Source organism: Natrix helvetica, assembly GCF_964273705.1.
Source record: "Natrix helvetica genome assembly, chromosome: 1".
In the NCBI taxonomy this organism is placed as follows: domain Eukaryota; kingdom Metazoa; phylum Chordata; class Lepidosauria; order Squamata; family Natricidae; genus Natrix; species Natrix helvetica.
Window position 1 is genome coordinate 187,196,715 of NC_138548.1, and position 16,766 is coordinate 187,213,480.

Consider the following 16,766-nt stretch of genomic DNA (forward strand, 5'->3'; position numbering starts at 1 on the left):
CATCTGGATTTGAGCGACTTTGTCCTGTAGATATTTCCCAAACTCCTCTGCTCTGCCCTGTAAAGGGGCTTCCCGCGATCTCTCAAACAAGAGGGAGCGAGTCACCCGAAACAGGGCGGCAGGGCGGTTATCTGCGGACGCAATAAGGGCGGCACAATATTGACGTTTGGCCGCTCTTAATGCCACAAGGTACGTCCTCAAATAGGCTCGTGCCTGTGCTCGGTCAAATTCAGAACGGGAGGATCTCCAACGACTCTCTAGGCGTCTCTTGTGGCGTTTCATCACCCTTAGCTCCTCGGTAAACCAAGGGGCCAGGGTGGTTCGTCGCCGCAGGAGAGGCCGCAAAGGCGCCATCCGGTCTAGGGCCCCGGTAGTCGCACTATTCCATGTGTCTACCAGGTCCTCCACTCGGTGGCGGGTCAGGTCCACAGGAGGTGGCCCAAGCTCCGTCTGGAACCTATCTGGTTCCATCAGGCGCTTGGGGCGGAACCATCTAATACCTTCTGGCTCCGCCTCCCCGCAGCGGGGGGTAGCACCGGGGAAGTCCAGCCGGAGAAGTGAGTGATCTGACCATGACAGGGGAATAATAGTTGGATCCCCTATTCCCAGATCACTCGTCCACTGGCCAGAGACAAAGACAAGGTCCAGCGTGTGGCCTCCCTCGTGAGTAGGGCCCTGAATTAATTGGGTCAGGTCCATGGCTGTCATGGAAGCCATGAACTCCCGAACCCCCTCAGACGCTTCTCCCATCGACGGCAGATTAAAATCCCCCATCACTAAGAGTTTGGGGGTTTCAACCGCCACCGATGAGATCAGCTCTTGGAGTTCAGGCAGGGCCGCTGATGTATAGCGAGGAGCCAGGTATACTATCAGCAGGCCCAACTGCCTCCCTGGGCCCCATCTCACGACAAGGGACTCACACCCGGATGTCTGTGGCACAGTGAACTCTCTCGGCTCCAAGTCTTCCCGGATAATCACTGCTACCCCTCCGCCCCTTCCCTGGGCCCGAGGCTGGTGAAATGCTCGATAACCTGGCGGGCACATTTCCACGAGGAGTAAGCCTCCCTCGTGGCCCAACCAGGTCTCGGTTATTCCTGCGAGGTCCGGCTCCCCCTCCAAAATTAGATCGTGGATGAGGGGGGCCTTATTGACAACGGACCTCGCGTTGCATAGCAGCAGTCTCAGGCCTTGGGTCTGTAGATCCTGACCACCTAGTATGCAGGGGTTGGTACAAACGACCGGGTATGACCAAGAACCCCGGTCTCCCAACCGACTACGCGCTCTTGATCTGTCCTCGCACCTGCCCCTCCCCACGACCGTTGGTATCAAAAAGCCCTGCACAGGAATGCTATCTCCCCTCACCTCCCCCGCTCCGCTCCCTCCTCCTTCAACCTCACCTAGATGCCTGGCTCTCCCATCCCTCCTGACCTGTTCCCCCCCCCCATCCCTGGAACCCCTTATAATTTTTAAAAAGCTATTAATTAAAAAAACCCTCAATGTGCGCTTCCTCCACCTCTCTGGGTTAATGAACCCGTCCTCAAGGTGGGCCCTCGAAAGGGCAGGAGGCCATACCTGCGAGAGGGGGGACTCTCGCAGTAGCAATAGGTCAGACCTTGTGTGCGTGAGAATCATACAAAAATCATACTAGCTTTCTGTGATTGAACTTTTCAATCTCCTGCTTTGTTATATAATAAACATGACAGAATTCCAAAAAACATTCAAGGCTTTTATGATTTAGTTTAAGACAGACAGAAATTATTGACACTGATTTTCTTATGGATCATTCTCATGTTAGGTTTATACATGGACTCTTGGCAGATGAGCTGCGTAATTAATAATTCCTATTTTAGAAAATAACCCTTTTCAGTGCAATTATGACAATGTGATGCAGAAAATGAGATCTGTCACTGAATAATCGAAGAAGAGCAATAATTAACTACGAGGTTCAAACACGATGTCAAATTAAAGATAAAGAGTCAATGTAGACCAGAACAGTAGCTGCCCTCCAGTTTTTCATAAGGAATAAAGATCTTTTTAAGTAAAATCCAAGAGGTTTTTTGTTTTCCTGAGTTTTCCAGTCTCACAGAATTTGACTATTTCTTAATATGGTAGATATCTGGAGCAGGAAAGACAGGGAATTGGGAGTACCTGACTGTGAATCTGAAGTAGACCTCCATTCTGTATCTTTCCTGTGTAGCCAATGTAGATTGTCCCCCATGTCTCATTCTCCCTCTCAAAACCCTGATTTTTGGAAGGATTGCCCTGGTTTGGATAAATTGCTTAGCCCAGGAATTAGACTGCCGAAGCATCTTATTTCTTGGTAGTTGCATTTCCTTTCTCTTCTGACTCTGTAGCAAGGAATGTTGTGGGGGGCATTTCTCATCAGCAGGTTGTCTCTGACTGAAGTGAGAAAGACAATGGGAAGATCCTGGAGGGGAAAGTGTTGTTAGTGTTAGAATTCATTATGAAATTAATTTTAAAAAAATAGAAGTTATCCAAATTATTAGCAGTCTCAATCTGTTCTATATTTCCCAGGTGCTAAGAGCAGGCATGGTCTGCTCTATCTCTTGCCCATTTTCTAGCCTTCTCCACTGTAAAAGCTTAAGAAAATCAATCATGAGAGTTCCCACAGACTATATGGTATACAGCATCTCTTATGATGCAATGGAAACATTATAAGAGATGCTATATACATACCAAGAAAGGATGGTGTATTATTAATCCGTAGCTAGAATGCAAATATTGAATGAACAATGTTTTATTATATTAATGCAAAAACACAGATTGACAGAGCTTTGAAAAAGCATTTTTGTTTCATGCCAATACTTGGTCAAGCAACATATATTCAGGATCTACACAAGGACCTCAATGGATGGACAACATGGAGAACAAAATAGGTTACAAAAAAAAAAAGGAAACAGAAGATAGAGGAATTTAATCCAGTCGGCAAATACAATTCCAGGTCTGAAAACAGACCATTAATATTGTCTGGAGGCTAGGGGATTGGAGGCTAAAATATATGAAGAATGGCTGCAGGAACTGGGTATGTCTAGTTTAATGAAAAGAAGGGGAGACATGATAGCAGTATTCCAATATCTCAGGGGTTGCCACAAAGGAGAGGGAGTCAAACTATTCTCCAAAGCACCTGAGAGTGGAACAAGAAACAATGGGTGGAAACTAATCAAGGAGAGAAGCACCTTAGAACTGAGGAGAATTTTCTTGACAGTTAGAACAATTAATCAGAGGAACAACTTGCCTCCAGAAGTTGTGAATGCTTCAACACTGGAAGTTTTTAAGATGTTGGATAACAATTTGTCTGACGTGGTATAGGGTTTCCTGCATAGGCAGGGGTTGGACTAGAAGACCTCCAAGGTCCCTTCCAACTGTCATTCTATTCCATTCCGTTCCGTTTCTGTTCCATTCCATTCCATTCTATTCTATTCTCCTGTGCGCTGCTTGGGGAATGCAAGCATGGGTTAACTTTGTCCATTAGCCTAGAGACTGAGTTATGTAATTGTTGACCACGCCTCCTTTGACTGGATGGTCCAGTTTTTTAACTCAGTCCAGCCTAAAGAGATGCAAGAAAAATTTCTTCTCTAGGATAATAGACAAAATTAACTCATTTGGATTGGATTTCTTCCTCGGACTGGGATTGCCTTGTAGAACATCGTCTTGTGATTCAGAAGTTGTTTATTGGTTCCTTGCGGCTCTAGCGGTCAGGGGAACGGGTGCCCTTTTTCGCTTTAAATCGATTGCTGTCTGTAGCTGCTTTTTGGTTCCCTGCGATTCTAGTGGCCGCAGAATCGCCAGGCAAGTGTCAGTCAGGCGCCGGGCCGCTTAAATCAGCTGAGGGTCGGTTCGCCGCTCTCCCTTCTAAAGACTGCCGTAGTGAGAGTCGGTTTGCCACTCTCGTGTCGGCGCGCGCGCATGTCGGGATAACCCGCTAATGGCATTCCCACTCATTTCCGCTGTTGTTAGCATCGCGTTGCCTGCTGCGGTAAACTAATGTAAGTCAAGCCCCGAGCCATTACAGCTGCTGAAGGCTTCTCCCTCCCCGGGCAAACATAGAACAGCGGCCATTTTATTTCAACCTTTGAATTTCACACCGAAACGGCTATTCGCACCGGCCATTTTGGGCGGTTATTTATTTTGCGCCAATTTAACTGGACAAAGGGCGGAGCCTGCTATTGCGCACCCAACGCCATTGCGCTCGGGTGACTCCTTGTGCTACAGAGGTCGGTTCGCCGCCAGCGACGGTCAATTTGGCTTGTATTTGCAGTGAATTTCCACAACTTTCAAGTGAGCTTGAGCCTTTCAATCTTCTGTCTAGATTATCATGGCTGATATTTCTACTTCGGGGGGCAGCGATGGGACTCCCGGTTCCCTCCCACCTCTGACAACCCAGGGCCTAGCACCAGGGCCAGTAGGTCCACTACTAGGTCCTCAAAGCATAAGGCACGCGTGCCTTCAGCAGCCCCAGACAGAGCTGCTAAGCGCAAGGAGCAGACCAGGCCTCCAGCCTCTACTGCTGGTTCGATCCCTAGATCTCCTCCTCATCTGGTGGCCAAGCGCCATTCTCCAGCTCCCTCGACTCCTCCAGTGGAAGTCCAGGGCTGGTCCCCTGATCTCCCCATCCCACAAGGTAGGGGTTTGGTGGAGCTAGATCTAGGGCCCCGTCCTACCCCGGATCTCTCTGCGGGTGGCCCAGCCAGGGGCCAGACCTCTCCGCATTCAGAGCCTACTGCCATGTTTACACCAACGGCTGCAAGCCTCAGGGAAAGGGATAGGCCAGAAATGACCCTACCCCCTGAGATTCATAGTATGATATCTGCTGCTATTTCCCAAGGGGTAGATGCAGAGTTACAGCGCATCACCATGCCCCTGCTGCCATTTCCAGAGACCTCTCTATTGACCAGGCTGACCCCCCTTCACCATCGCCCTCTGCTTACAGCAAGGGCTCTATTCTTGGTGAGGAAGACGATGCAGCAGTCCTGGAATAGTCTGATCATGATGGTCTGGGTCAAGAGGCCCCGGCCTTCTCTGGTTTATTCTGGCCTAACTTATTTAAATCAGTGTTATATAAGGCCAAGGCAACTACCAAGATGGGGGGGCAACCACACAGGCTAGTACAGCTGTAGGACTTGATTCCACTGACTGGTTCTTTGCAGAACAGGTGCAGGAGCAGGAGGTCATGCCTGTTCCCAAACTGTTCTTGGACATGGTCCAGAAGCAGTGGACCCAACCAACGGCCATTTCTCCTCCCAGTAATGAGGACAGAAAGCTCTATGCTTCCAAACCCGAACTGGACTGACTCCTCCAGTTCCCCACAGTGGACCCCCCAGTAGCGGCCCTGGCTTCTCCAGCCTTGATTCCTCCTGAGATCTTGGAGGGCCTTAAGGCCGAGGACCACAAGGCCGAACTGGTTATACAAAAGACGCACCAAGCGGCTGCCTGGGCGTTGCGGGCTGCTACAGCCACTTCCTTCATCAATAGAACATCCCTCGTCTGGCTGCAATAGCTGCAGGCCAGGCTCCCTCCCGAGGACCTGTGCCTTCACCAGGATGTAAATAAGCTGGTGGCAGCACTGGAGTTCTCTTCAGATGCTACTCTTAACGCGGCCAAGTTCGCATCACGCGCAGTCGTCTCCGACGTGGCGTCCCGCCAGCTCCTCTGGCTTCGCCACTGGCAGGCTGATCTCCGCTCTAAGTGGCACTTGGCCTCCACTCCCTTCAAGGGAGGGTATCTATTTGGAGCTGTGTTGGATCCCATTTTAATTGAGAATAGGGACAAGCGCAAGGTGCTTCCTTCCACCACTAGAAGTAGGGATCGAAGGCAGCAGCCATACCACAAGAGGCAGTCCTTTCGGGCTGGGGACTCTGGGTACTCGTCTACCCCATATGTCCCTCTCTATTCCAGACCATTTTTCCAGACACAGGACAGGAATCAGGACCGCCCGGCCAGCAGGGATAGGGGCCGCCAACAGGGCCAGCAACAACAACAGGCGCGGCGGCCATTTCACGGGAACAGTACCTGTTCCTTTCGCAGGTGACTCGCACAAGGGGGATCCCATTGGCGGACGTCTGGCATGTTCGCCCACCAGTGGGCAGAAACCTCCTCGGACGCGTGGGCTCTCCAGACTGTGAGCTGGGTCTCACACTAGAATTCCTCGCACTTCTCCCAAGACGCTTCATCAGGTGCCCCGTACCACGGTGCCAGGTAAAGAGCCACCTGATGAACTCGGAAATCAACCACCTGCTTTCTATAAATGTTATAGAACAGGTACCCAAGGAACAGGAGGGGTTAGGGTTTTACTCGATCCTTTTCCTGGTTCCCAAAAGTTTGGGGGGATGGCGGGCCATCTTAGACCTGAAAAGGCTCAACATCTACTTGAAATACCAGAGGTTCAAAATGCAGTTGCTCAAGAGCATTCTGGCATGTATCCGACAAGGCGACCTGATGACCTCCGTGGACATCAAGGAGGCATATCTCCACGTACCGATACATCTGGCACATCAAAGGTTCCTGCATTTCCAGTTTGCAGGGCATCATTACCAGTACCGCGCCGTGCCCTTCGGCCTCTCATCGGCCCCGTGGACCTTCACCAAGTTACTAGCGGTAGTAGCGGCCTCCCTCAGGGATGTCCCAATCTGGGTGAACTGTTATTTAGACGATATCTTAATTCTCTCGTCTTCCCCAGAAATGGCGATCCAGGACCTACAAACCACGATCGAGACATTACAACTCCACGGCTTCGTCTTGAACTTCCCAAAAAGTCACCTGATCCCAACCACATCCCTACTCCACCTCGGGACGATCATCGACTCTGCACGGTGTGTGGTATCACTCTCTTCGGAACGACGTCGGAACCTGCAGAACCTGGTGAGTCAGGTGCAATCTCACCAATCTCTTCCCCTCGCAGTGTTCTCCCAACTACTGGGGAAGATGATATCATGCATAGAGGTTGTACCGTGGTCGAGATTCCATGCCCGTCCCCTCCAGTGGTTCTTGCTTCCATTTCAAAGGGCCCACACCAGCCACACGCAGACCAGAGCCCGCTTACCTCCCAAGGTCCTGCGCTCGGTACAATGGTGGGCCTCCTCAAAGACCCTCAAAGGGTGCCTATTCAAGCAGCCGGAATGAGTCGTAGTCATGACAGGGCAGCACAGGGACGATGGACCGCCCAGGAGTTGCACAACAGCATCAATTGGCTGGAGCTCTGGGCCATCCGCCTCGCCCTTCTGGACTTTCGGGACCTGGTGACGGCCAACCACGTGTTGGTGCTCATGGACAATGTGGCCTCCAAAGTGCATGTCAACTGCCAGGGGGGCACCAGATCCCGGGCACTGAAGCTGGAGGCGGAACGTCTGCACTACTGGGTGGAGGCTCATCTACTATCACTACAGGCGGAGCACATTTCAGGCACGGCCAATGTGCAGGTGGACTGGCTGAGCAGAACCATGGTAGATCAGACAGAGTGGCAACTCCACACGACTCTGTTCCAGGAACTGGTACGCCGGTTCGGGCGACCCCAGGTGGACCTCTTTGCTAAGCCACACAACGCACAACTGTACAGATTCTTCACCAGGTACTATGTTCTGGGAGCGGAGGGCACAGATGCTCTGCACAGTCCCTGGCCAGAGGACCTGTTGTATGCCTTCCCGCCTCTTCCACTTGTACTGCTCGTCATACGTAAGATTCTGTTGGAGAGAGCGGAAGTGCTCCTGATAGTGCCAATGTGGCCCAGATGTCCATGGTATGCCGACCTGGTCCATCTCTTGGTATTCTGCCCGTGGAGAATACCAGACAGCCAGATAGCGCTCGTGCAGGAGTTTCTCACCCATTCAAATTAGCCGTGTGGCACGTGAGCGTTCAATCCTGAAACGCCAACGTTTTTCGGACAAAGTCATTGACACTATACAAGCGGCCCGCCGCCCGTCCATGACCCGTATTTATGAAGCCACCTGGCAGGCCTTCTGTCGATGGTGCCGGACGGTGTCCGTGGACCCATTTAAATCTTCCACACCACAGGTCTTAGATTTCTTACAATCGGGCCTGGACAAGGGACTAATGCCCAGCACCCTCCGCAGGCACATTGCGGCGCTAGCTACGGTGATAGGAGGTGCCCATGGACAATCCCTCACTCGCCATCCAAGGGCCCGTGCCTTTCTCAAGGGCGCTTCTAACCTCAAACCGCCGGTAGTCCACCACTACCCTACCTGGGAGTTACCCCTCGTATTCGCGGCTTTCACGGCGGAACCCTTCAAGCCCATTCGTACCATTGGACTCAGATTGTTGACCCTTAAAACCATCTTTCTGGTGGCGATTACATCGGCTTGTAGGGTCTCAGAACTGGCTGCACTTTCGGTGTGTGAAGACCTCTGTATATTTCATTCCGACTTGGTCATCTTACGATTGGATCCAGCCTTCCTGCCGAAAGTCAACTCCCTGTTCCACAGGGCCCAAGAACTCATCCTTCCGGACTTCTGCCCAAATCCGTCGCATCCCCAAGAACGGAGGTGGCATCATCTAGACGTCAGCAGAGCCCTCCACTGCTATGTGAAGCACACGGCGACCTTCAGGAGGTCAGACGCAACTTTCGTGTCCTTTCAACCATCATCTATGGTGCAGAAGGTATCCTCACACACCATTGGACGCTGGCTGAAGGCGTGCATTGCCCTTGCTTACGAGTCCCAAGCTCGACCACCGCCCAGGCGCATCACTCCCCATTCTACTAGGAGTGCAGCCACCACAGCGGCATGGGCAACTCAGGCCTCGGTGGAGGACATTTGCCGGGTGGTGACCTGGTCATCCCCATCGCCCTTCATTCGCCATTACAAAGTGGACAAATACGCTTCGGCGGAAGCATCCTTTGGGTGGCGTGTCTTATAGAGGGTTGTTGCATCCACGGCCCTCGACCAGCCGGTGCCACGCCCTTAAGACCTATTGCTTTGGCATGTCCCATGCTTGGATTCCCCAAGCAGCGCACAGGAGAACAACCGTTGACTTACCTGAACGGTCCTTCTATGTGCGCTGCGAGGGGAATCCAAACACGCCCTTGGCTTCGGCTGGTCCGGGCGTTGACACTGTCTCCATAATCTCGCACACATGCACGCAAGGCGTCTACTTACCTACCTACCTTTCACAAATCTTCATGGCATCTTTTGGACCGGCTGAGCCTTCGGACAAAACTGAACCATCCAGTCAAAGGAGGCGTGGTCAACAATTACATAACTCAGTCTCTAGGCTAATGGACAAAGTTAACCCATGCTTGGATTCCCCTCGCAGCGCACATAGAAGGACTGTTCAGGTAAGTCAACGGTTGTTCTATTCTAATATTGCTATCAAATATTTGGGTTAAATTTCAAAAATTAAAGAGAATTGCTTGTGACAGCACCAGAAAACATATAAGAACACATCATGAATGTAAGGAACAGATTTTATATGTTTAAATTATGCAAGAATGAACCAGAAGAACTATGGGGGGAAAGATGATGAAACTCAAAACAGAAAAATATTTCCTCAAATATAAAGAGGATATATGCAAGTGATTTTCAAAATAAACTGTTATGATAGCCAAGAAAAGACAGACGATGAAAGCCTTGAGCAATAAGAAAGATATGTAAGTACCAAATGCAGACTACCAAAGTCAGTCAAGAAAGAACAGGAAAAGAGTTCATTCAAGGAAATCAACAAGTAAAGGAATGTAACATAAAAAGGGAAATGAGAGGTATTTTGAGTACAATCCAAGACATAACAGAAAATGTACAGCTTACACAGGATGCTCAAGAATAATGATGGAAAATATATGTTGGGGGCAAATTAAATTAAATAAAGTTGGAAAGACTGTAGTAAAACTCTTTAAAAGATTATACAATGGCAATTGTAGAGAAGACAATACTGAATATTCAGAAACCAACTCTACAAGAGGTAAGAGAGGCATCAGCTCAGTTATCAAATAGGAAAGCACTAGGTATAAATGAAGTGAATTGTTTAAAGTTGCAGAAGAGGCAGTTAAAAGGCTAACAGTTCCATGTCAACTAATATGAAGTAAAAGTAGATGGCCTTAATGTGTGAGAAAAATTAATGGACACAACCATACTGTAGAAGTTAAATAAAATTTGACAGACTAATGACCTTCTTGACTAAATTCTCAGTTGCAACAAGGTGAATATTTTCCTCTCAGCTTCAAGAATATATTCTGTACTAACTGAAAATTCCATGACATTTCATGAGAAAGAACATTACAGCAGTTAATCAATAGAGTTACAAAATTTTAACAAAGACATTAAACAATTATATGACCTTTACAACTGAATATCGTTTAATTATTCTTTGTCATAAAATTGTCAGATATTTCTTTTTTTGGGGGGAAAACACTAATCTTGCTTCTTTTGCCTTCTAACCAGTATTTTCCAAGGGCACTTCACATTTTTTATATTTTAGATCAAATATACTATTTCCCAGAGTTGCTTTGGGAAATACTTCCATAGTATTCCATGCTGTTCCATGCTGGCTATGCAACAGACAATAACAGAGTTGGAAGGACCATTGAATGTCTTATACTCCAATTCCCAGGAGACCCTATACCATTCTGGACAAATGGCTCTCCAATCTCTTCTTAAAAACATTCAGTGATAGAGCACCCACAACTTAATATACCCTGTCCCCACCAACAAAGTTGAGTTCTTGAAGGTCTTGCATAGGATTTATGTTTTTAGTAACATAGGAACTGGAAGAAGGAAATAAGAAAAAAGTTAATTTGATGAAGATGCCGAGAAATGACTGAAAATGATCTATGGCAAATATGTCACTGTAATATTATTCTGGGAAACTCACTGATGGAAGTCCAGAAAAGTAGGAAGCAGTTGGAGGAGCTGACTTACTCTTAACCACCCTCAATGCAACTAGAAATACATCTATGGTTATAGAAGACTTTAGGAGCACTATGAGTGATCTCCATCTTTTTAGAAATCGGATGTGAGGCATTGGATTACACTGTTAATCCTAGTCCTTTACACTGTGTATCTATAATGCTTAGCCTGCAATTGTCAACAAATCAAAATATTTTAAAATGTCACAAAATTCCAGGAATTTTTTTCCAAAGAACTCAAATGAAGTAAGGGCCTCTCTTACAGAAATTCTTGCCATGTGGAAAATTTGGAAAGCAAATTAGAATATGAAAGATTTGGCAACATGTTGGTAGCCAATACAAGTTGACCATTCATCCCTACAACTCCATCTAGTATACCTAGATGAAACTCTGTTCCTCCATTCAAAACCTGGATGTTGGTTTTTTTTTTACAAAGCCTTTGATAAAGCCTTCATCCTCTACTGAATTGTTGAAATGAATGGAAAACATTCCCTCTTCTGTATTCTTCCTTCTATTTTATTGCCTTTTTATGTATAACAAGGCTTTGCAAAACTTTGAAGGGACACTTTCTTTTGAAAAAATAACAAGCTAAGCACCTTGTGAAGTACAGTATTTTGTGAAGAGGCCCATTTGCTTCTAAGAGAGAAAGTAAAACAACCAAGTTGCTTTCCCTTGCTGTTTTAGACCCTTCCCCTTGCTGTTTTAGATATTCTGTGAGAAGGCTGGGGAAAAACTTCTCTCATACATTACCTAAGAGTCTTGAGGTCAATCAAATTGCTCTGGTGAAGTGAATTAGTTTGTCTATTCATTCTGTGTAGCAAATCACATCATTTCTATAATACAAATCACTACAAAGAAATGACTTTGAATTGCTTAACATTCAGTTGCTCAGAGCAAATGTCTGTCCAGTGCTGCACTCTATAAAGCAGAGACTCATAAAGTATGGTCCAAGGACATTTGGGGGTCCTCCAAGATGCACTTGGGGGTCCTTAAAATGAAAATTACTTGTATTTATAAAAATTTAAAGCAGTGACACTCTTCTCATTGTTACGTTTGTTAAAAATATAGACATTTTAATAATCAATATTACATTAATAAAAAATGAGTTACCATTACTGTTATTTTTACACGTTTCAATAAATGTTCTACAATTGTGTCTGTTTTAATTTTTAATATGGTAAAAATCAATAAAAATAACTCATAGAAACAAAAGATCTTTTGGTGCCCTACAGAACTATTAAAAATGGGAAGGGGTTCTGAGAGCAAAGCATTTAAGAAGCACTGCTCTAATGCATTGCACACAGTTATGACTTTATATAGTTGTTACTGGAACCCATTTCATATCAGGTGAATAAGAAAGAATAAAATTAATTTTCCAAGTTTGAAGTAGAACAATTGGTTGGTATTTTTTTAATTGGGTCACTGAAGCATTTTTTTCAAACAGTGAAATAAGAAGCATCCTTAAACTAATGAATGTCAAAAGATTACCATAAACATGCTACTTGTATCTATTTTTCTCCTCCTTTCAAGAATGTATTTTGTTTTGTTGTTTTCTTTATATGCTAATAGCTATAATTTAAAACATTAACTGGAGATGCTATTCTTGCTGAGACATCTGTGAGGGGGCAATCTCAGGTAAAAATAAACAAAAACATGATTTTTTTAGGAACCACTAAAGAACAACAAAAAGAAGATAGTGAGAATCTGTAGATTTGCCACCTGCTGCTCTTGTTTCTTTACATTTATCAACCTCAAAATACACTTACCAATTTATATGTTATTGTTTCAAACTACTAAAACTACATAGATCAACTGAGGACACTATTTTTTAAAATAAATTCTCTCAAAGCCTGATACTGAGTGGAAAGATGTCTGGGAGCCATTCTATATATACAAACATAGATGTACAAGTTAGTCATCAATTCATTTTTCTGGAGGCTCTTTATGAGTTTGACAAGTAAGAGGTATAAGTAGTGGATCAACCCCCATTCTTTTACCACTGGCACCATCTTGTCTTACCCTTTGTGTTATGCTGTTTGAGACAGAATGATTGAACATTTCAAGTACTCATTTGTATGTGCATGTGCATGTGTATTATGTGTATAAATCAAATCTGGCCAAATCCCAAATTATAAAGAAAGTGATGCAATCTGAACCACATTGTCATGTGGCTGAGGTAGCGTATCTCTGGACCATGGAAAAAAAATTCTGGATCCACTGCATTCCTCTGGAGTTCCACTCTTCTACAAAAAACCAAAAACCTCTACAGTGTGACTTAATGACTCAGGAGGGGGGAAACCAGAAAATTTTACATTCTATGATTGCTAGGATAACTCTGAATTGTTATTTGAATCATGATCACCTATTGTAATATATAGCAGAATCTCAGTAGAAAAACATAAAATCATTATTGTAGAATTGATTCACAGAGCCACTTGACCCTGACCCTAATCCTATTTCTTATCCTAGGTGTTTTTTGCATTGATCAAGTTAGGGTTGAGGAAATATTCTTGAGTAACTTCAACATTCTTTTCCTTTCAAGGGCTTATGTTGCAATCACTCTCAATTGAGGCATGTTTTTTCTGTTCCATCTTGGACAATATTGGTGAAAATAATTACAGATGTCCGTATTATTGATTAACAAAGGCAGCTGCTGCTATAACTCTCAGATTTCTCTCTCTCACACACATTTTTTAAATTTTATTTTCTGGATCCAATTGAAGAACTGTTTTGCTTCCTCGGGGAATCTAATATAAAACTTATCTAGATTTTCATCAAATTGCATGGAAATGAGACCAGTTGATTGGTTTGGTTTTGATCTGCTTTGCATGCAGACATGATACTTTCTGTACTTTGTCCATAGCATATATAATCTTCTTGGGCATCATAATTTCACAGGCAGACTTCTTTGGGCATGGTAGTCTCGTGTTCTTCCACTACCTTGACAGTAGCATCAGATCCTTTAGCTCTTTTGTTGGTGATTAGCAAGGCTTTCTGGTGTTAACCTATGTTTGCCTAGATTGGTTTGTGAATTCTAATCATGGTCCAGACTTTTCTAGTGACTCCAGCTTGGCAGAAAAAAGGGGTAGATTGTTAATATTCCCTGCAGTGAAGGGGTGCGGACTTGGACTTAATGGGTCTGGAGATATTCTTGCCCATCCACATAAGGAACATTTTGAATCCTCAATAGAGCCATAATTGCTTTCTCATTCAACAGATTTGATACATTACCCATACCAACCAATTTCGTTGTATTTAAGTACAATGACAATAAAGATTATACTATACCTGAAAGTGTTCATTATTTGCAACTTGATGGCAAAGAATATACATACACTTTTTACTAATCCAAAGCTGAATTGGCACTCATCCCAGCTTCCAGGCCTGTAAAAACTGTTCTAACAGAGTGTCTCTGGGTGGCTTACCAGCACTTCCACACATTTTTCCTGAACTTCAGCCATCCATTTTGTACCCATGTTTCCACATAAAAAGCTCTTCATACAATCCCTATAGATATGACACTCTGGTATTCGTCCCTTGCTTTCCTGTCTCAATGTGTCAACAGCTTGTGCCTAGGTTAACAAAAAGGGTTGAAAAACAATCCAAACTCAACCCCATTTTATGACAGGAAAACACGAAGGCAAAATATTCACATTCTCTCTCAGAGGATAACACTTACATACAGTTTTACAGACATATTATCTACACTGGGATCTTATGGACTAATGTTCCAATTACTTTAACTGCTACACTGGGACCACTTTCCCAACCAACAGACTCAAATAGGTGATTTCAGCTTCATACTGGTAGGGTCTTTGAGGTTGTGCTCCTTGGCAGGAACTAGAGTATTGTCCCAGTCACCACAATTCTTGGGAAAGAACATGAAGCAACCTCAGCAGCCTGCTTAACTACCTAAGGGATGAGGTTTGGGATAGTCCTCTATTCAGTCAAGAAATGGTTTTAAAAGTTACCCAAAATCTTTATTATGAATCTGTGGAGTCCAGTCAATCACACAAGAACTCGTTATATTATACTTCTCTGAGGCAAAATGCCAAGCTTTTATAGTAAGGCATTATAGTACACAACAAAAGTGTATGTTAGAATAAGAACTTTACTGTATATCATTAATAGCTAACTGATTTTGTCTTTGCTTATCTGCTTAGACCGCACATGCAAATTTCTGGGCATGCATATTACTAGACTATACATCCTTCTTGACCACAATTCAGCTAAAGATTAAAAGTTTAAACTAGATAGTTTAACTTAATGGAATACTATTCCAATGGAAAACCATTCAGTTCATTTAGTCTTTAGCTTCCATCACAATTCCCAACAATAACTTTCATCACATCTTTTTTAAAAGGCATCGTAATTTTTATCAACACTTTTCTCAAAGCACATTCCCATCTCTTCAACGTAACTGAAATTTGACAAAACGATTCCATAAAGAAATGTGTGTTCATCATATTATGATCCAAAATAACAGAACTATACCAAATGTTTGAATAACATCACTAGTTCTTGCATTAATTCCTATACAATGCTGTACATTTCCTTCCTTGTAAATGGCCTTCCTAAAAGTTTCACCTTGTTCTGCTGAAACAAATGCAATTATTTCCCCTTACCAAGATTGTAGGAGAACAAAGCTCTTTTTTCTTCTCCAAACCATACTCCAGATCCATTCACTATGTCAAAATAGACAATTTCTGGAGTTTAGCTAAAGTAGTTTTGAATTGATAAAGCACCAGTGGCGTGCATAACTATCATGATCATTTACCAAATTCACTATATAATAAAATATTTTAAAATGGTACATATTTTTAAACTTTAAGGTGCCCTAATTTTGTATAGAAAACAAAATCATAAGCCTTATCTTCACTTTCATGTGGCATTTTCTCATTTCTTTATGCATACCTTGACCACCAGCAACAGAATATAACATATTGAGGAAGCAAACAATAATTTCTATATGTAAGATAGCTTCTTTTTTTAAAACCATGCAATGGTATTCTTTTTCATCTAGCCTCTGAAGTAAGCTAAGGAAACACAGGGAAACAGCCTGGAGCTTCACTTCATAGAGAAAGTATATTTATTCTGTTTCCTAACCAGAGACACGTGGTTGGTGATGAAATTACCCATAATTCCACAAGGCATATGTATGCATTTCTTTACAATATTGAGTGCCCAGCCCACTCTAAAGCAGTTGAGCAGTTTGCATTAAAAGTAGAAAATGTAAGATCAATCTAAGCAAAGACCATGATAGGACACAAGAAAAGGAACAAGAGCAACACTAGTAAGAGCATTTTATCACAGCATTCATAAATCTCTCTAAAGTCATAATCTCCACACTGACTCAGACCATCAATGCAATAGCAAATGTCTACTTACATGTGTTTCAAAGGAAGTGAGACATCACTTACCCGTAAAAAGGAGAGATCTCGGTTATGTTCAATGCTGGTGATTTCTAGATTACCCATTACTACTTCACAGTTCTCATAATATTTTCGCAAAGTACGATACTGTTGCTCGAGGTCAGACAGAGAGCTCAATTTGTTCTCAGTGCCAGCACAAACTGTAAAAAAATGGGAGAATGGGAATAATGAGTAAGAACTAATATAAATGTGTGCCCCAAAATTCATGTATTGTAATTTATATAAAGTTAAATGATTGTTGGTACTCATATAAAAGATATTCCAGTTAATTAATGTAGGTATATATAAATTATTTCATGTCTACAGTAATTTCCTCACTCTCCTAATTTTTTACTATTCACTGCTATATGCAACATTAAGAAAATTATTTGAAACTCCACCAGGATTACAAAAGTGAAGACCTCAGAATAGATGAAATGGAATTCTGAACAAAAATGAGAAAAGCATCCATGCTAATAACCACA

General features: G+C 44.0%; 1 protein-coding gene across 2 annotated transcripts in view; it reads right to left on the reverse strand.

The window, feature by feature from the left end:
- Positions 1 to 16,437, reverse strand: part of ERBB4 (erb-b2 receptor tyrosine kinase 4) — a 579,983-nt gene extending 563,546 nt beyond the window's left edge. For both annotated transcript variants that reach the window (XM_081937069.1, XM_081937068.1), the window contains exon 1: positions 16,291 to 16,437. In XM_081937069.1, coding sequence (XP_081793195.1) covers positions 16,291 to 16,347 — 57 coding nt within the window. In that variant the 5' untranslated portion in view covers positions 16,348 to 16,437. The remainder of the gene's footprint in view (positions 1 to 16,290) is intronic.
- Positions 16,438 to 16,766: the final 329 nt, after the last annotated feature.